The 25392-nt window shown below is 43.5% G+C and overlaps 1 protein-coding gene across 1 annotated transcript; it reads left to right on the forward strand.

Moving 5' to 3' along the window:
• Positions 1-9759: 9759 nt before the first annotated feature.
• GTF3C6 (general transcription factor IIIC subunit 6) lies at positions 9760-23655 on the forward strand. The gene is made up of 6 exons (XM_074946899.1): positions 9760-10128; positions 15950-16030; positions 19852-19915; positions 20108-20152; positions 20276-20389; positions 22981-23655. The coding sequence occupies exons 1-6, from the start codon at positions 10087-10089 to the stop codon at positions 23283-23285; spliced, it is 651 nt and encodes a 216-aa protein (XP_074803000.1). The 5' UTR covers positions 9760-10086; the 3' UTR covers positions 23286-23655.
• Positions 23656-25392: the final 1737 nt, after the last annotated feature.

Genomic DNA, 25392 nt, shown 5'->3' on the forward strand with positions numbered 1-25392 from the left:
ATATTAAAGAGCCACTTGCGGCCCGAGAGCCACAGTATGAGTATCACTGATCTAGACTACCGCATGATTAATGAATGAAGTCAGTGGAACAGCACGTTGCAAAGCTGGTCACATTATACTGGAGATTATTTAAAGAACAGCGATGCAAGATCGCTGCTTTGGAAATCAGGTAATCTAGAGAGAAATTCAGGTTCTGAGGACTACAGCAGATAAAGAAACTCCTGAATTAATTACTTTCCTGAGAGGCACAATGTCATCAGTCTTGCAGCTGAATGTGAAAGATTATTCTAAAAGTAAACTATTCTTATACTGAAGTTTTCATTCAACTTAACTAAAGGCTTGCAAGCCCAAAATTTGAAGTGTCAGATGCATCCCATCAGGGAGGTTCAAAGAGCAAAATCAGAACCAAACACAAATTTGGTGGTTTAAGCTTGGGAGTCATCTCCTCTAATATCTTTTCCCCTTCAAACGTAGAAGTTACTAGTTTGCATTACAATTTTGCAGCATTCAATAGAGTGCAAAAACCCAGATTAATCAAATAGTTCACGATCGCATTTTTAATATCCTCCTCAAAGCATTTCCAGCTGAGTCCTGTGGCTTTTGACTGCCACATCATTCAATGAACAGTAACTTATACCACTAAATGCCCCATACTTTATTCAGCATGATTTACAACAAGTGACCTGCTCAGACAGCAAAGACTGCAATGTGCAGAGTTAAAATTAGTTACAGAAGAATGTACAAAAGGGGAGTCTCACCACAACCTGAGAACATTTCAACACAATTCCTACATACTTAAACAGTTAATCCTTTTTATACTTTATTTTAAAGAGCTGATGATGTTTCTACAACTGAAAAAAACACTGGCCAAGAAGAGGGTGGTTGATTTTTTAATCCTCATGCAGGGACAAGATGCCAAAAGGCGAGAACAAAGTTCAGTTATACTTTTTCCAACAGTGTGCTTCAAAAACATCACACAGAGGCTACACCATTTTCATATGCACTGTATGTAATTTTCCTCCACTTCTGATTCTGATGAAAGTTTGATTCATACCAGACTGGTGTTAATTATTTCTAAGTCATATGTCCATCAAAAGAATTCTCACTTTGATGGAAAAACAAAAAAGATAGTCACAGTGTTACATGAATAAAATAAAAACCAGCAGGATCTTATTAAAGGGGAAAAGGCAAAATACCACATTTATTGTGAATACAGAAAGAATCATAGTAAGCAGTTAGTTATAGCTATAACATTCCATTCAATTTCATATTTATTCACACATTCATTCAAACACACACAGGTACTGCAAGGTTGTTATCATAGTTACCAGCCTTAGAGTTGCTCATGCCAAGGCACTGGCCAGGTGGCCTGGACATGAGGAGGGAGCAGGGCCTTGTCAGATGCTCATCTGATGCTCCTGGAAATTGGTTTGCAGAATCAGACCCCAAAGTTCTCACTTTCTAGAGTCCATTTTTATAGGAATTTCTTCCTATGCCAGTCTATGGGAATTGCTTCATCATGCTGTTGCTGAATCAATCAGTAGATGGCACATTCCTGATGGCTCCGTGCTGCCAGATGTTATCTTGTTCTTTGGTTCTCCCATTCTTGAGGCTGTTGGGTGGATTCCAGTCTGCCCTCCGGGGGTCCTCTGGTTATTTCCACTTGACACCTTCTTCAGCCGATGGACACTGGATTCTTAGGCTGGCACCTCCCTGATCATTCAGTTATTATCCACACCAAGCATTCATCCACATACATCCTCTATCTCTATTTTAATCACAATTGTTAACAAAGCGAGATGAATACAACAAAAGGGCGGGGAGTCTCTGGGCGCTGTTTCGGTTGTTACAGAGTATTGCTTTGAGTCTCTCTCTGTGTGAGTAGTTGTTGTTACAAAGAATTGCTTTGAGAACAGACTCTGTCTTAGAACGTACTAACACAATTAGCAGCTTGCAAGTTTCACACATAGAGGGAGAGAAACAGTACCAGAAACCAAGAGACCTCTTAATTAGTAATACCCTGATCACGTTATACTGGAGATTATTTAATGAACAGTGATGCAAGATCGCTGCTTTGGAAATCAGGTAATCTAGAGAGAAATTGAGGTTCTGAGGACTACAGCAGATAAAGAAACTCCTGAAAATTACTTTCCTGGAAGGCACAATGTCATCGGTCTCACAGCTGAATGTGAAAGATTATTCTAATAGTAAACAGTATGCCTGAAGGATCCCTGAGAAGGCAAATAATGAAATTCAGAAGAGGCTGAGCTGCTAGGTTTTGCTATTCTGAATATACCAGATCAGTGCGCTACCTAAAAATCCATCTAATATATTACACAAATCTTTCAGTGTTCAAACGGGAAACCCCATGAGTCCAGAATCAGACCCTTCTGAATTCTACACCAGTGCAAAACCCAAATGATAGTAAACATAGTGCTGAGATATTCCAGGCCACTAGTGATTGCTTCAGAAGTCACTTTAAATTGAATTTGGAAGTTGAGCTCCTGAAGGGTAGATCAATGATTGTTCCTTCCATCCTCAATTGGTTGGCTGAGGGAAAGCAGCTGTCTCCGTGCTAAGGCAGACAGTCAAGGAAGGTCAGTGTCTACAATTTAGCCTTAGCTCTTTAAAGGAATATTTATTTGCATTTATAAGAACAGACAAAAAAATTCCTCTCTCATGAGGATTTATTTCAAGAAACTCTTTTGATGTAGACTAGAAATCAGAGAAGTAAACTTGGAAAGATAAGAATTACTGTGGGTGTATTGGATTTGGTGCTTAATTATTAATTAGAGGAAGGGAAATGTGGAATGTACAGGCTATCAGTGAAACAAACTTTGAGAGTTTCTTTCTCAAAAATTCATCTCCTGATTGGTGTCTCTGACTGACTTAACTGAGACCAGGCATTGCACACTGTAACAAAAACAATTTGAAAAAGTGGTCCTCAAAATAATTGCACTTTAAGTACAAAATAAAAGCTGTATTAATAAGTGAAACAAAGAACTTGTAGCAAATTGCAACACTTGTTCTAATGTCAACATACCAGGACAGTGCTAGCAGAGCATCAAGTGACTCAATGGTAAAAACTGAATAGATGAATAAAACATGTTTTGTTTTTTTCATTAATGTGAATAAAAATAAATAGAAAAAAATTCACAGCTTTTCCTCTGGCAGGAACCTGCCCTGTAGTTACATGTGATTTCTACACTACCATCCCTCCTTAATCTGACAGGGTGATTTCCTACAGAACTATTCTTATATTGAAGTTATCATTCATCTCCTTAATGGGCTATATAGGTAAATTAATTTTAAAAAGACCTCCAGAGTTATCATGAGTAAGATGTCTGTGCATAAATGAGTCTCAAAGGTTCAATTACTTCACAGGTACAGTATCCACCTCTTTTGACGTGGATCAGGGAAGCAGGAACTCCTGAAAGTACTTGATTAACCATGAGAATGAACCTGCCTCAGCATCTTTTTTGGTTAACCCTACTAAAGAACAAGTTTTCAGTCCTTAGAAACAGAAGCAAGATGTTTTGTTAATAATCCTGTGAGCTGATTAGTAGCAGTCAAGTGCAAAAGATTCTCAAAACTGTTTCCCCAGTATCCTTAAAGACTTAGCGATCCTCCTGCAGCCCCCTCATAGGCAAAACTTCCAAAGAGTTGAATTAGGAGCCTTTCCTACATAAGGAATAGTGTACGGAGGCATTAATGGGTAAAATGCAATTAAGTTCAGGCCTGCCAAGTATCATGGGTGTGATAAGTGGCATGGAGTCTCTGCAGGGTAGTACAAGTCTCATATCGTAACCTACTCTGATTACATTGAATCTATTATGCTCCTCTGCTTCTGCAAAGGAAGAAGTGTAGTTTATTTTAAATGTCTGGAAAGAAAAAATATGATTTAAATGTTTTGTTTTCATTGCATTCTTATATTATTGTCAAAAGAGTAGACACTAGAGAACAGCAAACAAGACACTGAACAAGACATATTTAAAAGAGAGACTTACGCAGTGCCTGAGGGGTAAGCAGGTCTGATAGTGTAAGGCTTTTTAAAATTAATAAATAGAACAATTTTAAAAATAAGATACGGGAATAAAACAGCAGAAAAAAGTCGAGCCCTCTCTAAAGGTTGATCGATCATATTTTGGACTACCTTTTAAACAAGTAAAATCCATTTATTTATGTCTGAATACTAAGTGACACCATAACAGAATTTTCAAAAGCCTTCTAAATTCATCACTAACTCCAAGCATTCAGCAGCTGATCTCCCAGTGATATGCAGCATTCCATTTAACCATCTCCTCACTGGTCAACCCCATTACGAAGACCTTCCACCATTCCTTCCATGATAACTTTCTCAATGTTATTTTCATCTCCATCCTTGATGTGACTAAAATACGTAAGTTTACATCTGTTGGTTTCTGAAAGCAGGGTCTGCTTCTCTGCAATCATATTTCTAACATAAGCATTTGTCGTCTTTTCCATCCAGAACATACACAAGAATCTTTGCCAGCCCACATCTCAAAGGCTTCAATTTTCTTCTTGTCAAAGTAGCATTAATTTCCCATGATTCACATCCATAAGTCACTATGGAAAAAATTGGGCTTTTCACCGATTGAACCTTCATACATTTCAAGATGCCATGGCTTTTCCAAACATTCATAAGGGATGCCATGGCGGAGCAACCCATTCCTAGTCTTCTTCTGGTTTCTTTGGAACAGCTTCTTTGGTTGGATATATATGATCCCAGATAACTGAATTAATCTATTGCCTTTACAACCTGACCATAAAATGCAACTGGACATCACAATTAAACTGTAAAGTGTTGGAGCTCGCAAAAAACCACGAAGAGAAAGACAATGGTTTGGCAGCTGAAGAACATGGGAGAGAGTACAAGAAACTGAGAAGACAGATCCAAAGGCAGACTAGAAGAGACAAGACTTAATATACAAGGGCAAAATGCATGGAACTTGAGAATTACAAAGACAGTAATAATACAAAAGTTAAGTTCACAGTGGTCAGACTTCTTACAAAAAATGTTTTCCCTGTTGTGATGGGGTGTACCTGGGCTTTGTAGTTCCCTATGGAAGGCCTTGTGGGGTCCCACAGAAGGGCCTCACAGAAGCAGCCAAACAGAGCTCACCAGGCTCAGCTAAAAGGAGCTGCAGGATCTTAGCAGCTCAGTTCCCATCTAGGACCAGAGGGAAAAGGAAAGAAGGATGTGTCTCTCTGGCCAAAGGATCTTGAAGGATAACCAGAGTTTGGTTCTGGCAGTATTTGTTTAAGCTGGGTTTGCAGAGAAAAAGAGGACCTACAAACCTTAATCCTGAGGTAAGGGTGAACCTAAAATGGGTCAGGTAGAAAAAGGCAAAGGGAAGAAGCAGCAACGTACTGGCATACCTGCTGTTTATAGGGTCCCTGAGTTAGAACACGTAGTAGTGGGCAGGCCTAGATTCCCCTGCAAGCCACAGTGGCATAAATCCCAACAAGGGGACAACCCTGAAGAACCTAGCAAGGATGACAGGATTGTTAATTTATTTAACTTTTCGCTACCCCCAGAAGGCATTCATTTGGACTTTGTGTCTTGGCTAGAGGGCCAAGCTATGGAAGACCCACCAAAGTTGACTGGCAGCCTGCAGGGGGCACCAGGGATGAGAAAAGGATTGCAGTACTGCACCTAGCTGCTAGGAGGCACACAAGAGGTGAGTGACCCATTACACCTGTGATCAAACATAATAAAAACCATAATGGCAGTGTCCTTACCCGAAGTGATATAAAATGCCAGTGGACAGTGTGTGTCAATCTGTAGGCCTTATCAGAGCCACCTTGTGATGAAGTGAAGAAACTGCCTGCCAGCACAGCAGATGTGAAGGAGAGCTTTAGGCCCAGCTAGCCTTGTCTCACTATAGGTGCAGCCAATCCCAGGCCTGGAGGGTGGGGGGAGGAAAGGTGAGAACAGGGGCCAGTTCAGGCTGAATGGTGAAGAGGCAGGAGCTAGCTACCACCCTACCTGAAAGGAAGGATTACTAGCCTGGCAGTCAAGGCAGCCACCAAGGAGCATATTCTGTCTCCCAGCCCAGGGAGACTGTGGAGGAGACCTCTGAGCCTCCAGCAACTGAGGGGGTGATTGCAGACCAGAGAGGTTGTGGGGTTTGGCTTCAGCAAACTCATTGTTGCTCTGCCTGGAAGACCCTGGGACTGCAGCAGGACACTATCCAAAATCCACGAGAGGGCACCACAGGAAGCAAGCCATGCCAGCAAATTGGACCATAGGGACTACACCCCAAACTGAAGGAACTCCAGGGCAGTGGATTCAGACTCCCTACTTGGTGTTCCCCCCGTTCAGGATCAACTCAGAGGACCCTGGGCTGGGACCCAGTGCAGTGGTAGTGCTTAGGTTCCCCCTACTCCCACTGCCTGAAAGACTGAGGCACCTTGACCAGGAAAACAAAGGGCCGGCAGACAGGCACACCAATTACTAGCCCACCTGGCCCTCCAAGCATCGCTGTTACTCTTCTTTCTGTCATCCTGTATTATAGCTCGGCATGGAGTCAGAGCCATCAATCCTGTGAGAGCAAGTGGTGTATGCTATTATGTAAATGAAACCTGGGAAAGCAACAGCAATAGATAACATATCAGCAAAATAGTTAAAAGCGATTGGTGACAAAGGTCTACATTTTGCTTCATCCCAAACCATTTTTCAGTGACTTAAAAAAAAGTCACAAGTTTAGCACTTGTATTAAGAAGGACAATCCATTCATATAGCTTTTGTCTCCAAAGTTACGTAATAGGATCCTTTGTATTTTCAGTGGGTAAGAATTGCTTTTCCTAGGTCAGCAAGAACACTAACACATTAAACTACCAGGAATTTCAAAATTCTGCCAAGTTCAGCCTCAAAAGCTCACTGAGTTAAAGCAAACAGATGTTCTATTATGCAGATTGGCTACTGTAAGTATTTTTACCTTTCTTCATGGTGAAATAATTTGGCAGTTCTTGGGGTTGTCCAACTGTATGCTTTTGTCAACACTGCACTAGGAAGCAAAGCAGTGTTCATACACAATGAAGACAAAACAAAATTCAACAAGGAAACAGATTTCACTTTAAAGTCCCCTGGAGCATACTTTAAATCAAAGTAAGTAAATGATTATAAAAGACATTTGCATGAGCTGTTGTTTCTATATGCATTAAATAAAATTTCTTAGGATCATCATTAAAAGCACTGGTTTCAGAGTAGCAGCCGTGTTAGTCTGTATTCGCAAAAAGAAAAGGAGTACTTGTGGCACCTTAGAGACTAACCAATTTATTTGAGCATAAGCTTTCGTGAGCTACAGCTTATGCTCAAATAAACTGGTTAGTCTCTAAGGTGCCACAAATACTCCTTTTCTTTTTATTAAAAGCACTGAGTTCTTTTGCATCAGTTTCTTTTAAACAAGTAACTATAGATGAATCAAACTGAGATCAAACGAGCTCTGATCATCAATGCTGTTGAGCAGTCTCAGTTTTCACTGAAGTTAGGTCACTCAAAATTACCCTGTTCTATTCGCTCCCTGTGAAGCATCTGACATTGACCACTGTATTGGCTGAAGACAGGATACTGGACTAGATGGACCATTGGTCTGACCTACGATGGCCATTCTTATGTTCTTACAGTCTAAATAGACAGACAACACAGAGACCCAAACAAAGGCTCCATCTTATTAAGCATTACTAAAATAAAGAGAGTCTTTAACTGAAATGGATCAATGTTGTGGATCTCACAGAAGTCAATACAGAGTGGCAGAGAGAACAGCTGCCTTGTGCAGGGGGATTGGGAAGGAGTTACGAGCATGGATATTGCATCAAAGAACACATGAAAATGAGAGATAAAAAATGAGACAAAGTGAAAAGTAAAGTGGGATCCAATAAATTTGCTTCTGGTTAATTTCAGTGAGTCCCTCCCTGTTTCTTGTAATATTGGTGAAGGGGAACAACCCTTAAAGAAGAAACATTATAGAGACTGTTAGATCTCAATTAAGATCATTAGTCCAAGTCCTTAACCTATGATCATAAGTAAACATTCCCAAACTTCCTGATGCATCCAAAAGCTCCAATCTATAGGGCCCAATTCTGCAAAGACTTAAATCCATGCTTACCTTTACATAGTGTCAGTAACTCAACAAAATTACTCACAGTGCATAAAATTAAGCATGCAAATAAATCTGTGCAGGATTGGGGTCTAAAGCAAGAGATGGGGTTTGAGGACTAACAAACAGGAGCTCCAGAGATCTAGTCTCTGCTCTCAGGAGGCTCTCTATGGTATGTCACTTCTCTTCCTCAGTTTCCCCATCCATAAAAGAGGATAATAGTACTAACCCTGTGTCATAGGAGTGCTGTAGTTTGTGAAAAATAATGTTTGTAAAGCACTTTGAAAATTAAAGGCTTTATCCAGCAGTCCTTACTCAGGCAGAACTTCACTTGAAGTCACTATAGGTTCTGCCTAAACACTTCAAGATTTGGCCCCAACACATTATAATTAAGTATAATTATTTAATAATCACAACACCAGTAGTTAAGGATAATTAAAAGGCTAGTTTTATCACCTCTGAATGAGTCATGAGAAGATCATTGAAATAAAGTAGCCTGTTTACATACTGCCTTTACAGTTAAAAGCTAATTGAAAACCTGCCTCAAATGATTTGATCAAGATCTCTAAATCAAGCAATATTTTGTTCATGTGTCTCCTTCTAGTGGCAGAATATGAAATAAGGCACTCGAATGCACTTGTGTTATTTCTTAAAGCCTTGTGGAATACTGCAGGTCTATTGTCACCAGTGCTGAGGGGGTGACATGCTATTACATCAAATTATTGATTCCGATTAAAAAAAACAAGCAACGCTTGGAATGGAAAAGGCCCATGCACTCTGCTCCCCACCTATCACCCACAGAGTTAGAATTCATGTGGTTTGTAATCTGCCTTGTATTCCTGGACTAACGGCAAAAGTGCTTCAGAATCCTTTCTGCATTTGGGGGCTGCTCCTCTCCATGAGTCTACCTGCTCATTCACTAGTAGCTCTGGGTAACTGCTCCATGAACGGATTGACTGATTACAGGCCAGGGCTGGTAAATCTCCTGCCTCTGGCAGCCATCAGCTACATGTTCAGTTCAACCTATGAAAATGAAGCATTCTGGCTGTAAACCCCAGGCGAGCTCGGTTCCCATAGCAGCTTCCATACGAACCCAGCTCGCCTGGCCCTTGGCCGGGGCAGAAGCGGGAGGAGGCGACAGGAAGTTCTCAAGAGACACGGGCTGCCTGGCGAGGGACACAAAGCTGGGCAGCGGTGGGCCTGCAGGCAGATCACTTAAGATCACCAGGCACTAGCTGAGCGGAGGTCTGGGGTGCCCCCGGCGCCATGGGGAGGCAGCTCACAGTCAGGCCCCAGCCCCCTCCCCTCCCAATTAGTTTCTGTCTCCGGCTCAGGCCGGCTGACCCCCGACTGCGGAGAGAGCCCAAGGGCCACATCGCCCTGGTGTCGTGCTGACGCCCCCACCCTCTCACCCCCTCCCCCATCACAGTCCGCGATCCCCCCCTCCCTCCAACCCCTGCTCGCCGGGCAGCCGCTTCCCCTCCGCGGGCCAAGAACTTACCGCTCCCGCCGGCCTGGCCCAGCCCCCTCACTGCCCCTCCATCCCTCGCCAGCCCACTGGGCCTCTCGGGCCCGGGGCTGCGCGGCGCCAGTTACCGTTTGCCAACCGCTACCCCGGCCCCGCCCCGCCCCTCGGGGCCCGTGGCCTGTGGCGGGAACTAGGGGGCGTTTGGAATCTCCCCGCGGGCGGCCCTATGACCCTGGGGCCGGAGGAAACCCCCCAGCAAACCGCCTCCCGCCCTCCGCGCGCCCTGCAGCCCGTTCCCCGCCCTAGCAAGCGGCTGGAGCAGGACTTCGCTGCTCCGGGCCCCCCGCCTGGGGGGATCGGGCGGCAGGACAAGACCAGGGATCGACCCCCGCCCCGATCTGAGCCGTCGGGGGTGGGGCCTTTCCGAATCTAAGATGGCGGCGGCAGGGTTACGTAGTGGGCGCTGAGGCGCTGGCTCGCAGCGGGATCCGGGACATGGCGGCGGCGGTGAGAGCTGAGGAGGAAGAGGAGGAGCAGGTGGGTAGGAGTCCCCAGTAGCGGCGCAGGTATCAGGTGTCTGCGTCTGTGCTGAGGCTCCTTGCTGCTGCCTGGCCTGATTAGTGGTGGGGGGGCGGTGTTTGGCTGCCCCTGCTGCCGGGGCGAGCTCCTGGGGGCTCGCGTAGGACAGTCCGAGGCTACGGTCCCCGGCGCTCCCTCCCATTGTTGCACGCCTGCTGTATGGCAGCGGAGCTCCCGGGCGGGGCTGGCCCCTGGAGGGTGTGGCAGGGTGGGTGTCTGACTAGGCTGGAAGCGGGGCTGGACACGACGGGAGAGAGAGGAGTCAGTGACAGAGGGTGGGGGGGAGAAGAGCCCTCATTTCTATTTTCCCGCAATATTTGCACCAAATTGGGCAGGCTGTGGCTGTGCCCCCACCCCAGGGCAAGGGGGCAGTCATGCTCCCTGCCCTTCAATCCTTGCTCTCACTGGCATGGCCTGCAATGTGTTGGAACTGAGACTGAACGCCACCCGACCAAGTCCCACTCCCCCAGCATCCAGACGCCCACACCGCTGAGACCCGCACACCCAGACCCCTCCTCAGCCGCCTTCAACTCGAAGCCCCTGCAGAGTCCTATTGCCCAGTGCCTATTCCCTATAAAAAGTTCTGATTTGTATGTATTTTTTGTACCAATAGGCTTACCAGACATCCATATTTTCCCAGGAAAATATTAAAAATTCCTCCCAGATGGCAATTTAAGAACCAAAAAGCCTGACATGTCTGGGAAAATACGGATGTATGTTAATCCTACCTAAAGTTCTTTTTTAAAAAGATGGGCCTGAACTAGAAATGAGCTCTGTTTCATATGTGTGGGTCCCCGCCACTCCCTGGGGGTGTGCTAGGATGACCAGCTGCCCTGATTTTGGGGTCTTTTTCTTATATAGGCTCCTATTACCCCCCACCCCCGTCCTGATTTTTCACACTTGCTGTCTGGTCACCCTAGGGTGTGCACATGTGTGGGTCCCAGCTGCTCCCTGCCCCCCTCATTGAAGCAGGTGTGCAGGGTTACTCTCCTGGGAACTGCAGGGCACCAGTGGACGTGGGGCCAGCTGCAGATAGCAGCGTGGGACTGGGCTAGCTGGAGACAGGGGATGTGGGGCTGGCTGCAGGCAGGGCAGGGGGTGCGGAGCTGGCTGGAGACTGGAGGGTGCGGGGCTGGCTGGAGGCAAGGGGTGTGGGGCTGGCTGGAGGCAGGGCAGGATGGTGCGGGGCTGGCTGGAGACGGGGTGTGGGGCTGGCTGGCTTCGGGCAGGGCTGCAGGGGGATGCGGCAGGGGTTGGCTGGAGACGGGGGGGTGTGGGGCTGGCTAGCTTCGGGTTGGGGGGTGCGGCAGGGGCTGGCTGCGGGTAGGGCAGGGGGTGCGGCAGGGGCTGGCTGCGGGCAGGGGTGCAGGGGTGGCTGGAGACAGGCTGGCTGCGGGCAGGGCAGGGGATGCGGGGGTAGCTGGAGACAAGGGCTGGCTGCAGGCAGGGTGGTGGGTACTCATGGGGAGAGTGGCTTGGAGAAGCCCGAACAGCAGGATGCAGCCCAGGCCCAGCAGAGCAGCCGGGGACCCACCAGGCAGCAGCGGGAGCCCCAGGGCCAGGGGTCGGGGGAGCAGCAGCAGCAACAGGGCTCATGCCCAGGGCCAGGCGGCAGCCCACATGGCTCCCGCAGCACAGCGCCCCTGGCGGCCAGAAGAGGAATTACATCACTTCTGGGCCGGAGCCCATCAAAGCCTCAGCGCCCCCTGCAGAGAAGCGGGTTAACAACCGGTTCTAAAACTGCTTCAGAATTTAACAACCGGTTCGTGCGAACCGGCTCCAGCTCATCACTGCTATTGCCTCTACACCTAGAAACCCCCCCCCCCCCCACGAACCTCTGTGCATCCACATCCCCCCCACTGAGCTGCCTGCACCCAGATTGTCCCACACACAACCCTCTCCCCCACACCTGAATCTCCTCACACTGAGCCCCTCCACACTTGGATCCTGCCTGCCCCACACCTGGTGCAGAAGAGCAGGGTTCTAGGGTGTTTCTGGGGCAGACCTGGGTCTTATGGTGTGGCAGGGTCGGGTGTAGCCTCACCGCTGAGTCCGTGTCCTGGGCGTGGGAAGGGTGCAGGTGATTTCCCACCTTTGTGTAGCCAGTGGCCTGTGATCCCCACTGCCATGCTGGAGCCTCTGCATTTATTTATTGACAAATAAAACTTGCAGAATTTTAAAATATTGTGCGCAGAATTTTTAATTTTTTGGCACAGAATGCCCTCAGGAATATCCTATGTACCTGCTACCATATCAGTTAGCACAGACTCATAGAATTGTACGGCTGGAAGAGACCTTGAGGGTTCAGCGAGTCCATCGGTTCTCAACCAGGGGTCCACAGCCCCTGGGAATCTGCAAGCCCTTTCAAGGAGGCCGTGGAGCCCTGCAGCTGAAGCCCCAATCCCTGGTGCCCCCCCTCCCCCATTTCCCCCACGGGACTGAACCTGGGAGGTGTGGGGCTGAATCCCAGAGCCCCGAGCCCTGGTACTCCCTGTGCGGCAGAAGCCCTGAGCCCATGGGCAGAGTTGGAGACATGGAGGGCATTACTCCTCTTCCCAAAAAAATAATAAACTGCAGCACAAGAGCATGGCAGCCCTGGGGGCAGCTCCCCTCCTTCCCCACATCTCTTTTCCCTGGCCAGGTCGGAGGCGGGAAGCTGGAGCCCTCGCTGGTGCCATGGAGCAGGCAGCGGCAGCGTTGCCTCCTCTCCTGCTGGTGCCCCAGGTTGAAGCTGCTCCTCAGCTCCCAGCCCTGTTTGCTCCCAAAGAGGCAGCCGGTAAGAGCCCACCCAGATGGGGAGACCCTGCTCCATGGCTGGCAGACCCCTCTGGGAACAGGGATCATAGGGGAGTCCTCACAGCACACAGCCCCTAATACCCCTCTCCCTACACCCTGATCTACGCCCTCCCTGACCCTGAGCTATCCCCTGCCTGCACACAGCCCCTAACACCCCTCTCTCTGCACTGAGCTATCGCCCTGCCTGCATACAGTCCCTAGTACCCGTCTCTCTGCACCCTGAGCTATCCCCTTCCTGCACCCAGCCCCTAGCCACCCCCTCCATGCACCAACACAGCCACCCCCTGTGGGCACACAGCCCCAGCTACCCCCTTCCTGCACCCTAAGCTGTTTTCAAACTTTTTGAGCTAAGCCCTCCACCTTTGAGTTATAATTTTTGGTTGCTTCCCCGCCCCCCCTCAACCCAGACAGGCTGTGTGGCCTGCTGAGATGAGTCAGGGGGTGGAGGTGGCTCCATCCCTGTACCCCACCATGTGGAGGTGGCTCGAGCCCCACTGGCCCCTGCCCGCCCCCCAAAATAGAAGTCAAACTATGCCTATGCCCAAGGCTCCTGCCCCGAGACCCCTCCCCTCCACCCCCCGCCACCGCTTGGCCCTGGAGTTTTTATAGCATGTCGAGGGGGACCTCAGAGAGAAAAAGGTTGAGAACCCTGATCTAGTCCAGCCCCATGTGCTGAGATAACACCAAGTAAACTTAGACCTTCCCTCACAGATGTGTGTCCAAGCTGTTCTTAAAAGCCTCTGCTGATGGAGATTTCACATACTCCTTTGGAAGCCTATTCTAGAAATTAACTAGTCTTGTCATTCGAAAATTTTTCCTACTAGCTAACCTACATTTCATTTGCTGCTGATTAAGCCCATTATTTCTTACCTTCCCTTAAGTGGACATGGAGAACAATCGATCACTGTCCCCTTGTAGGTTTCAGAGTAGCAGCCATGCTAGTCTGTATCCGTAAAAAGAAAAGGAGGACTTGTGGCACCTTAGAGACTAACAAATTTATTAGACCATAAGCTTTTGTGAGATACAGCAGAAGACTGTTATCAGGATCCCCCCCCCCCTTTTTTTTTCCCCTAGAGTAAACATGCCCAGTTTTCTTAACCTTTCCTCACAGGTCAAGTTTTCTAAACCTTTTACGTTGTTGTTGCTTTCACCTTGACTCTCTCCAATTTATCCCTATCTTTCTTGAAGTGTGGTGCTCAGAACTGGATACAAATATTCCAGCTGAGGCCAGGTCGCTCTTGCCAAGTAGAGAGGGACAGATACGTACTGTATCCTACGTGTGAAACTCCTGTTAATACACCTCAGAACATTAGCCTTTTTTGCAACTGCAACACGTAGTTGGCTCTCATTCAGTTTGTGATCCATTGTAATCCCCAAACCGTTTTCAGCAGTACTACTGCCTACCCAGTTATTTCCCATTTTGTAGTTGTGCATTTGATTTTTCCTTCCTAAGTGCAATACTTTTCACTTGTCTTTATTTAATTTCATTTTACTGATTTCAGATTAATTCTGCAATTTGTCAAGGTAATTTTAAATTCTTAGCCTAGTCTAGCCTATTCTCCAAAGTGATTGCAAGCCCTCCTAGCTTGGTGTCATCTGCAAGTTTTATGAGCATACTTATGATTGTTTACAAATGGTAACGTTTTATAGTGTAGAGCAGCAGGCCTTTGACGCTCCAGAAGAATGCAGGTTATGATAGTGTCTTTTATAATGTGGACACAAGTCAGCTAGGAAGTGGACTGACACCAGTTCATTTCACACAGGATACTGGAACTCGTGTTGTTTGTATTAGGGTAATACCTACAGTGCACAACTGATATCAGGTCCCAGTTGTGGTAGGCACTATACAAACATACAAGATGGTCCCTCCCCCAAAAAGGTTACATTCTAAATAGACAAGATACTCCAAGGGTGGAAGGGGAAACTGAGGTACAGCGAGGCGAAATGACTGCCCAAGGTCACAGAAAGTTAGTGGTGGAGAGCGAAGTAGAACTAAAGTCTCCCAAGTCCATTTGGAACTTTATCCATTGCACTGCATTGCCTCTCCAATGGAGTCATGTTTTAAAAATCTTCCAGTTATAACAAAGCTGGTTTTTATTTGAGATGTTTATTTTTGTGATAGCAGAGGACTGTGATGGCAAAGCCAGATGGTTACATGTAGACAACTGAAACTGGAAAAGAGACTTTACTGTATTATATAGGAAGAAGAACTTTGAAAATAATACGGATACTATCACATTATTTTACCATAACCTTAAAAAAAAAAGAGTAATAGCTACTCGTAAGCTGTAAAATCAAACTTGCAATATTTCCTTTGCCACACTTTTAAAATTAAATTGTGTGTTCACTGATAATTATTATAAGATTGGTCATGGAAAATGGGCATCTATCTCTTATCTTCAGAAAAAGACTGGCAAAGATCTGTCAACACCATTTTCTCTTCCTATACTCCCCATCCCCTCAAATTAAGGAATTACAAGAACAAATTAAATGGAAAGGCAACACACTGTAAACAGAAGGAGAAAAAATTAAACTTTATAATTAACCTATAGAATTCACGCTACAGTCTATAATTGGTAAATGTTGAAGCATTGTAAGATTTAATTAAAAATATGAATAAGTATAATATGTGCTGTTACGCTAGCTAGCATAAAATTATAAGAGCTGTCGGTCCTTATTCTTCCAGGTATAAACTGAACATTATCTGAGGTCGAATACAAACAGCCTTCAAATTCAGTTGTGGTTTTGGTGACATGGACAGAACTGTATACTAGTTGGATATTACTTTGCTCTGGTATAGCAATATCTTTGTGTTGTTTTGCAAACAAACAATATAGGTCAAATATTGGTTCTACAGTTCTAGTTTTGAGGGAGGTCTGTTTTAATAGCAAAGTAATAGACATATCTGTGTTCATGTTAAAGTTGTTCATTTATTTAGTGTTCTAAATATATGATGAATGAGCTTTATACGTTTATGTTGCAGGAACAGCTGGTCGTGGTAGAATTATCAGGAATTATTGATTCAGACTTCCTAGAAAAATGTGAAAACAAATGCAAGATTTTGGTGAGTTTGACTACAACATATTAGTAAAGAGGCAAGTTTTTATTTTCGTGAACAAGGAGAAATTTTAGCGCCTCATTGAACTCAGTGGGCTTTGGATCAAACCCTTAGTGTAGAAATATGCAGACTATATGAGCAATAAACTGCCCATGGTCTGTGCACAGAGCAGTTAGCATCAGTGGGCAATGTGAATGCATATCAAAAGTTCCCTTTGGTCTGTGAATATACTGTTATGCAAAACTTAGGGTATAACTTTCAAAAACACCCAAGTGGCTTAAACCACACAAACACAGTATTTTTAAATAGTGAAAACCATTTACTCTTGTCAGACACTACTAAACTTTTCCAGTTTTTGTATCTTACACAGTAGTACAGGGATCTACATTTTGTATCCCACTTTGATGTTAATGATGTTATCAGTTTTAGCAGGAAAAACAAAACCCCAAGCTTAGTCTCAGAAGACTTTTTTTAAAAGTTACTTTTTGGAAGTATTTGTGAGAGAATCTCATTAATTTGTATTAACAACTGTGCTACCCACTGTGGATTTTACAAAATTAACATGAAAGGCCCTCATCTCACAAACAAGTAACTTAACTTTACACACCTGAATAGTCTCACTGATGAGGCCAAACAAATATAATTGTATCTATCAAGGTCAGTACATTACAACAAATATGCTTTGTTCGAGTATTTATTTTAAGCGTAGTTTAATTTTAATTATACTTCACAGTATACTAGGAAAAATAATGAAATACCAGTAATGAGGCATCACTATAGTACTACACTGGATCCTCGCTAGAACGTGGGGTTCGGGATCCATGCGCCGTACCGCGTTATAGTGGGGGCCGCGTTACCATGGATCCCAATTTAAATCACCGCAACCGCGCTATATGCGAATCCGCGCTATAGCGATGCGTGCTATAGCAGGGGTCCGCTGTAGTTACTAATGAGACACCCAGTTTTGAATCTTTGCTAAGAAATGGAGTGTGACTCGAGGTGCCTGGGGCAGCCCTTACTGAAAATGTCAAGGTCAGAGCAGGCTGCATAAGGGAGAGCAGATACTCCCAAACTGGTGGTTAACACTGAAGTTAAACTCACCAACCAGTCACAAACTGTGCTTCTGATCCCCAACACTGGTTATTGAGAAGCTAAAAAAAAAAAGAAATCACACAGCTCCCTTTATTGCATTCCAGTTCTCTGGTTCCCAATCAGCTCCTAGATCCAGTACAGTGAGAAGTTATTTAAAAACTCTGCTCACTATACAAAATGTTCTTGTGACCCCAAAGGGTCAGCCACATCACCAGGTTAATGTTAGTTTGGATCTTACCTAAAATACCATGCTCCTAGTCTATCCTTTAGTGTCTAAAACTAAAGGTTTATTATAAGGAAAAAAGAAAGAACAAGAAGAGATTTGTTAAATGGTAAAGCAATCAGATAAATACGGAGACTTCAAAGTCCATATATCTGGTTCTTAGTATCAGGCTCAGTATCCCTGGATGGGTCATTCAGTCCTTTGTTCAGAGCTTCGTTTGTAGAAAAGTTACTCCAGAAGTAAGAAGCAGAAATGAATACAACATGGAGATGATGCAGCTGCCCTTTATATTCCTTTTGCCATCTGGCTTGTACTTCCTGTGTCCCAAACTCAAGCTTCACAGCACAAGGCATGGAAAAGCCTTAAAGTTCTCTATTTATAGGCATGCCCCTACTCGTCCTGCTGACTCAGAAGGTGTAGCCCCTGGCTCCTTTCAGTGGGTTCTTTGTATAGCTGATGACCCTGATGGGCCATCGAACAGGCGAGCAATGCTGATGTCTGGGGGTGTCACCTAGAAATACACAGATATACCATACATATCGTATAACTCACAATAAAAGGTGAATCAAACATATAAACAAGATTATCATACTTGGCAAAGCATAACATTTTCACATGGCATATCTGGTAAGATATTAAGATTCCTTGGAATTTTACAATATTGGTATGAACAATATCATAAAGTGTCTCCCATATTCCATACAGCGTCACATGGAGTAGTGTTTTTTCTGAGAACATTTCAGGCTTATGAAGTGAGAATACGTGAGCTTCTGTTGTTTTTTCAGTTTTAAGGTTGCTTGTGTTCTGATAGTGATTCAGAAAATTAATTTTTATGTGTACTTAAAGTATTTCGACTCACCATTAAGAGTTCTTCTGATCTTGGAACTGATTCTCCCTCTGATGTCTTCCTTAATTTGTGACATCATAATTGGGTTGCGTGGAGAGGACTGATACTACAAACTGAGGATTGTGATTCTGTATGAAGAATAAGCAGGAAGAACCAATAACCTGTTAGATTATAAATCTTGTCCCTATGCCCTGTGTAGTTGGAAGGGCTCAGAGCCAGCACAACTTAAAAGGTTCTGTTGCAAAAGGGAGAGCAGGATTTTGGAACCTCATGCAAGGGTCCCAACCTCTATGCTGCAAGGCTATGTTCAGAGGGGACTTCCAGCATCCCTGCATGCAACTGGGCTTTGGGAAGGCATATACTCAGTAAATCCCCTGGCCGTCTCTGCCCACCCCTCCTCCAAACCATGCCTCCCCAACCCAAAAAACACACTCCCAGAATGAATGCACAGGAGCCACAGAAGCTATTGTAAACCTGAAGTTGCATTAATGGCAATGAAATAGATTTTGTACTGAACTGCAGTCAGAGTAAGGATTTCTTCCACCCTCTTGTCCACACAGAAATCCCCCAGTATGCAGCCCTGAAAAGGTTTTGTCCCTTAGGGAATCATTTATTTTCCATGCAAGTAAATTTAGTAATATAAAACTCTAAGTTAAAATACTGTTTTCCCTGAGGCAATTACATAAAGTACTTTTGAAAAGCTGTTGTTAAATAGGAGATTGGATACAGGTTAGTTTATGCTCCTTTGGACTTCTCGCAACTGCCTCTTCCCTCAACATGCTGTAGCCTTTTCCAGGTCAAAGACTTTTTAAAAGGATTCAGTCAACTCAGTGGGACACCATCAACTGGAAAATAGTGTTTGTCTTAAAATCATGTACCGAGTATAATTAATATAACATCTAAAGTTACTATGATTGAAAGAAGTTATCACCCCCAAAATATTTCTGTTGGTTACTTTGTTTCACAGCATTTTGTGTGTAGTCAGGTTCACTATTTCTTTTGTATAGTCACTTCCTTGTTGATTGTGAGACACACTCACAGAAATGGGAGAAAAAAAACACTCTAAAAATAGGGGAAAGTGATTGTAAAACCACAGAAACTTGTAGAAGGAAACAGAAGCAGGACTAGTCCTGGAAACCATTTTTAACTCATTTTTAGAAATTTGCTTGATGTTAAGTTGACGGTGTCCCTTTATTTTCAGAGAGCTGCTTGTTGCATATAAATAATAGCTTCCTACCGCTGCCATTGGACTGCTGATGTGCCTGCGTGTTGTTTAGGTGTTTGTGTACTCATGCAACCTTTTTGTCTCCTGCACACCTTTCTCATTTGCTTACCTAATTTTCCGAGATATACTGTATATCTGTTTCATCTAAATCTCACAGTTTAGGAAGCTTTTGAGTCTATAAACTGAAAAGAAAGTTTCCTTTGTGTATGTTCGTTTTTCTCCCCATACTAATCTCAGTGTGATAGAATAGACTTTACTATCGCTAGCTTGCATTCCATATTGCTTTTTTGTCTTGTACTGCATATACCATGTCAGGGAATCTGTATATAATGCTGGTTTTACTGTACTTGGCATACCAGTTGTTTTCTCTAGTCTTGGTGCCTTGCCTTGACTAGCTGAAGCATGACTTCCATGTAATTTCTGTCTCTCCTTGTTTGTAGGGAATAGACACAGAGAGGCCCATTTTGCAAGTGGACAGATATGTCTTTGCTGGGGAGTATGAAGGTAGGAAAAGATTATATGGATGAAACTGCTCATTTTCAGTGTGACATACAGGACCCAATCATGAGAGATACTGATCATCCTCAATTTCCATTGACTTCAGTGGAAGTGGAGAGCACTCAGGTTTTTGAAGTACTGGGCCTTTGGCAAATAATCTCTGTTATTTCTCAGCTAACTGTCCTTTGTTCTCCATAGATACCCTTGGAACCTGCGTAGTGTTTGAAGAAAATGCAGAACAAGGTAAGTGATACATCTTTTATGTTCTGGCTTGTATCTGAGCTGACGCTGTAAGGTTCAGATAATTTTCATGTTTCAGATGATGTGGATGTTCACTAAAATGAATCAATTAATTTTTATTTATAGTGGACGCAGAAGGAAACCAAAAGCTACAGCTGAAATACAAGTGCCACACAATGAAGAAGCTGAACATGACACGGACGCTTCTGACTGAAAAGAAGGAAGGAGAAGAGAGTGTAGGTTAGTGCACCTGGTCTTGTATGTGGGAACATGTGAGGTCGTCCTAGGACTAAACCTTATCTTTGATACCAGGCTGGAGACAAAAATTAGTTTGACCATTTAGTGCCAATAAGTATCCAGGGAACTAAAGGATACAAGCTTTCCGTTCTTAAATAACAACATCATATATAAACAAATTAACTGAACTAAAAAATGATAGCTATTTGTAAAGCTTCCTGTGATTTTGGCCAAACTACTTTCCATTTTTATATGCATTCTGTAGGCAAATTAAATTCTGGTGCACTTGCTTCAATGTCGTTGTACCATTTCACAACAGGGTTAAATTTTGCCTTTCATCTCTGGGCCGGAAGTCAATGCTGTTTCTGTATTTAGATATTTACAGTAATACTGCTCCTAGCAGTCTTATTCCCAATTGTTCCTGCTATTTTGCTCATACACAGGGTTAGGAATAAAGAGCCATTTTATGCTAAATGTATACATATTCTGCTGGAAGATTACATTTTATGGTATTAAAAAGTCATCTTGTGAGCGATCTAGATGTGAAGATCTGATCACAGATGGGATGACTTTTACCCATAAGATGTAACATTTCCTTTCCCCACCTAATACTACCTATTGATTTATTAAGAAATCATTCATTTTAAAAGTTAGTGTAATATAGTGGCAGGTGGGTTGCTTAATTAAAACAACGCCACTGTAGGAAATGTTCTAATTGAACTCTCAAGCTTCCTCACAAGCAATTCAATGCTTGCACATGACAAACACTCAATATTCATACATTCAGCACTTGACACATTTTGATTGCTGTATATTGAGCATGTGTGACTTCTGAAGAGCATACTTACATGAAGGAAGAAATACCAGTTCCATTAGTAATCTGTATTTGTTTTTAATAAACTGGTCTACAGACCTGTGGTACCACTTTTCATTCGTAGTCATTCTTAGATGTTTTCAGGTGCCATGTTCCATCAAGTTATTTGATAGTCTAAACTTAAATTAACATGATAGTCTCCATTTTGCATCAGTAAAATATATTCTTAGCATCTTGAATCATATGGTAACTGTTTTGGAACTTGCATAGGTGCTGTGTTGGCACAGTACAAAATAAATACCGAAGAATGGTAAACTAATGTCTGTGTGATCCACTATTTCACTGGTATTATAAATAATTGGGAAACCAACCTTTGAATGAAAAGGATTTCCCCCTCCCAGTATTTATAATGCAAGTGGAATTTTCTGTCATCATATAAATGCACTGATTCTAAGATAAATAGGAATTGGAAAAGGATTATCCTGTTAAATAATAGTTTTTAGTTATCCCAGACACACTTAGACTTAGTTAACCAAGACACAGCCCTAGCTTTCAGGGAAACCTCAACAACCACAAAAACTAGTGGCCTCAACTCCTGAATGTATGGTGGGACTCAGCCCAAAGATAAAGATCTACATTCTTGAAAGATGTCATTCCCATCCCAGTCATTCTTTTGGATTAGGCAAGGAAATGTTGACCTTTACAACTTTGTACTATTTATTTTTATGTATCACTGCTGTGGAAGAATGAAAAGCTATTAGATGAACAAACAGAACCAGCATGAGAGACGCACACAAAACTCAAATGCCAGTAAATCAACAGAAGGCATCCCCATTAAGGGGGAAATACCATACCCATTAAGCAGCCCTCTTTGTTTTGATGTATTTTTGGTTTTAATTTCTTGGAGTGTACTGTAATTGAGTGGCCCCGTTTGTGACAGCAATAAGTACCATAAAAATTCATATATTGCCAAATGTTAGAAATGTAATGGGTTTAGCTGGTGGTGTAATAGTTGTTTTACACAGCACATGGGAGACCATATCTCGATTCTTGGTACCTTCCTAGGTTGAAAATACTCAGGAGTCAGCAGCAGTAGCTTGTGTGTTGGAGGTTGACAGGTGTTGAGTCTCCTAATAGGAAACACTGGCTGATTTGAAGAAGCAGTAGAGCTAAGAGCTTGTTGGGGGCACTGCTCAGCTAGAAGAACAATAGTTCTGATATGTAGCTCTCAAGTGCAAAGCAAATGAAAATGGCTGATTAGAAATCATCTATATGATGGGGATTCTGAAGACCCACGCTCAGTTCTTAGACAAAAAATGTTATATTGGAGATATAAACCAGTATAAGCAAGCAAACAAACCTTCTACCCCTCAGAGTTTTATGCTGTATTGCTTCAAAACAGTGAAACTTAAGCTGCTATTAGTCTTAACTAAGAATTTTTCTCCTCACTTCAGCATGTGAGGATCATAGTTAAAATAGGTCCGTCTTATGCAGCAGAAGGAAGTAAGGACATTTGGGAGGGATTTTACTGTCTCCAGTTTGGAAAATGGGTCACAGGCAGTTTCCTTTCTTTCCCTCAAGTCTTTTTGTAGCAGAAGCTTATGGCACACACCACCTCATACATAATGTTGTTTTTTCTCAAACATAACATTACCTTTGTTGCATATTTCTAGTTATTGTTTGAGGCTAAAACAATGAACTCGTGAAACTAAGAAAATATATTGTCTTGCTGTTAAAATCTCTCCTCCCCGTTTCACTAGTTTATCTTTTTTCTTACCAGGTGGTGTGGAGTGGTTACAGATTAAAGACAAAGATTTCTCATACAGCAGACCTAATATGATTTGTAGTTTTCTGCACCAAAAGGAAGATTCTGAGGAGGCAGCTCAGGCCCAGGACAAACTGGCAGACGAGTTGGAGGGAGAGGTCAGTGACAAAGGGAACTCTGGCCTAACTTACGAACTGGAGAAGCAGCATAGCATGGAAATGGATGACTCTATCCCTCTCCTTGATAGCCCTGCCTCTGAAGCAGAAAACTCTCCTTCAGGAAGTGCCCAAGACAATACCTTAGATGATGCTCCTAGGTGATGTCAAGTCTGCAGCGTCTAGAAGTGAGGATGAATGGAGTTAGTTAATATTATGAACCAAATTTTTAAAGTCACCTCAACCTGACCTCCACTTTATGGGAGTAATTAATAGTGAGTGCAAAACTGCACCCACAAATTTGGAAGCCATTTTTGGGTCTTGAATGTGATGATTTTAGTATCTGTCTCTGTGTTAAATATACATGCATTTCCAGCTAGCATCTTTACCTCTGAGTTGAAGAACAAGAACAAATGACTAAATGAGAAGGAGACACCATAGAAAAACTCTGATGCATTGCACATCCATGAATATCAATAAAAGTAAATCTTTTCTTTGTAAGATATCTATTGCAAAATAAAGCCTTGACATTTTCAGTTATTATTTCAGCTTGGGGTTTCATGTCCTTACCCATGTGGATGCTCCTCCCAGGAAATGCTATACAAGTGACCTATTTGCTAAGATTGGTGGGCGCCATACAAAACACATCTGAGTTGTTTTTGGTAGCCTATTTCTTTCCTCTCTCCACTCCATATGGTCCCCAATAGGAGACCACTTCTGGTCAGAACGATTCAATCAGCAGCTGAAGTCTGCAAGTGATCTAGGGGTTTAATCTTGTTCTGTCAACAAAAGGCAAAATGTATTCTTCACTTAATTTTATTGTAACATCTCACTGAGCTTACTAGAATCTCACTTAACCCTGTTTTGTCCAGCTTGCACCTGTCATTCATTGATATACACTTGACTTTATATATAGTATTACTAAAGGGACTGTAACGAAGCTGCCTTTGGTGGGACACTTCTAAGAGTATCAATTCAGGACAAATTGCTTAGAGCAGGGCAGTCACAGCCCCAGGCTGGTGGTTCTCCACCTCTAAGGCACACTGAACCAGCCAAACAGAGAGGACTTCAGTCTCACCCCACTGGCTAACCACAAGTCACACAAGCAATTCCCTTAGACACTCCAGTTTCCCGGTATCACCACCAGTGCCACTCGTTAGGGGGACGAATGGTTATGAAAACCAATACCCCAGTAAAAGAAAAAAGGTTCTCCCGATCCCAAAGGACCAAGCTCCAGAGCCAGATCAATATACCAGTCAGATCTTACCGACAAATCACGCTATTGCTAATTCTTTAGAATCTAAAACCTAAAGGTTTATTCATAAAAGGAAAGAAATGTAGAAAAGAGCTAAAATTGGTTAAATGGAATCAATTACATACAGTAATGGCAAAGTTTTTGGTTCACGCTTGTAGCAGGGATGGAATAAACTGCAGGTTCAAATCAAGTCTCTGGAGTACATCCACAGCTGGGATGGGTCTTTCAACCCTTTGTTCAGAGCTTCAGTTTGTAGCAAGTTTCCTCCAGAGGTCAGAGGCAGGATTGAAGACAAGATGGAGGGGTTTTCAGGGCCTTTTATATTCTCTGCCCGTGGAAGGATCCCTCTTTGTTCTTACTGTGGAAAATCACAGCAGCAAGATGGTGCGTGGAGTCACATGGGCAAGTCACATGTCCATGCATGACTCAGTTTGCAGGCCGATGCCATTGTTTACATGTTAGTTTGAACATTCCCAGGAAAGCTCAGATGTGGATTGTCGTCTCCCAAAGTTCATTGTCAGTTAAGCGTTCCTTGATTGGGCACTTACTGAGAATAGTCTTTTCTCAAGAAGCTGACCAAATGCTTCACTGAGGCTACTTAGAATCAAAACACATTGAGATACCAGTACGTAGCCAATATTCATAACTTCAGCTACAAAATGATACACACCTACAGAGAGCATAATCATAACCAGCAAAGCATAAACTTTTTATAGACACCTCACATGACAACTTTTGTACAATATTTACTGCAAATATATAACAGTTGTTGCAACAATGATCTATATGGTCATAGTTTATATCAATAATGTCACAGGGACACTAGTCAGTTTCAAAACTTCCAAGTTGAAAATTAAAAAAAAAAAAACTTTAAACCATGTTCTGAATATTTTTGAAATAATTCCTTTAAAAACACTTTCCGGATTTATTTATTTATTTGCTCCCCTATTTGACTAACCATTATAATCAGTTTCTCCCTTGCATACTGTTTGTTTGGGGGAAATAGTGAAACTGACA

This window comes from Natator depressus, chromosome 3 (assembly GCF_965152275.1).
Source record: "Natator depressus isolate rNatDep1 chromosome 3, rNatDep2.hap1, whole genome shotgun sequence".
In the NCBI taxonomy this organism is placed as follows: domain Eukaryota; kingdom Metazoa; phylum Chordata; order Testudines; family Cheloniidae; genus Natator; species Natator depressus.

What these genes read in the sequence shown, in the direction of transcription:
- GTF3C6 (XM_074946899.1), top strand. Translation starts at nt 10,087, where the DNA reads ATGGCGGCGGCGGTGAGAGCTGAGGAGGAAGAGGAGGAGCAG. An exon ending in CTTTGCTGGGGAGTATGAAG is followed by an intron (nt 19,916 to 20,107) that starts GTAGGAAAAGAT and finishes TGTTCTCCATAG; the next exon opens with ATACCCTTGGAACCTGCGTA. An exon ending in TGAAGAAAATGCAGAACAAG is followed by an intron (nt 20,153 to 20,275) that starts GTAAGTGATACA and finishes TTTTATTTATAG; the next exon opens with TGGACGCAGAAGGAAACCAA.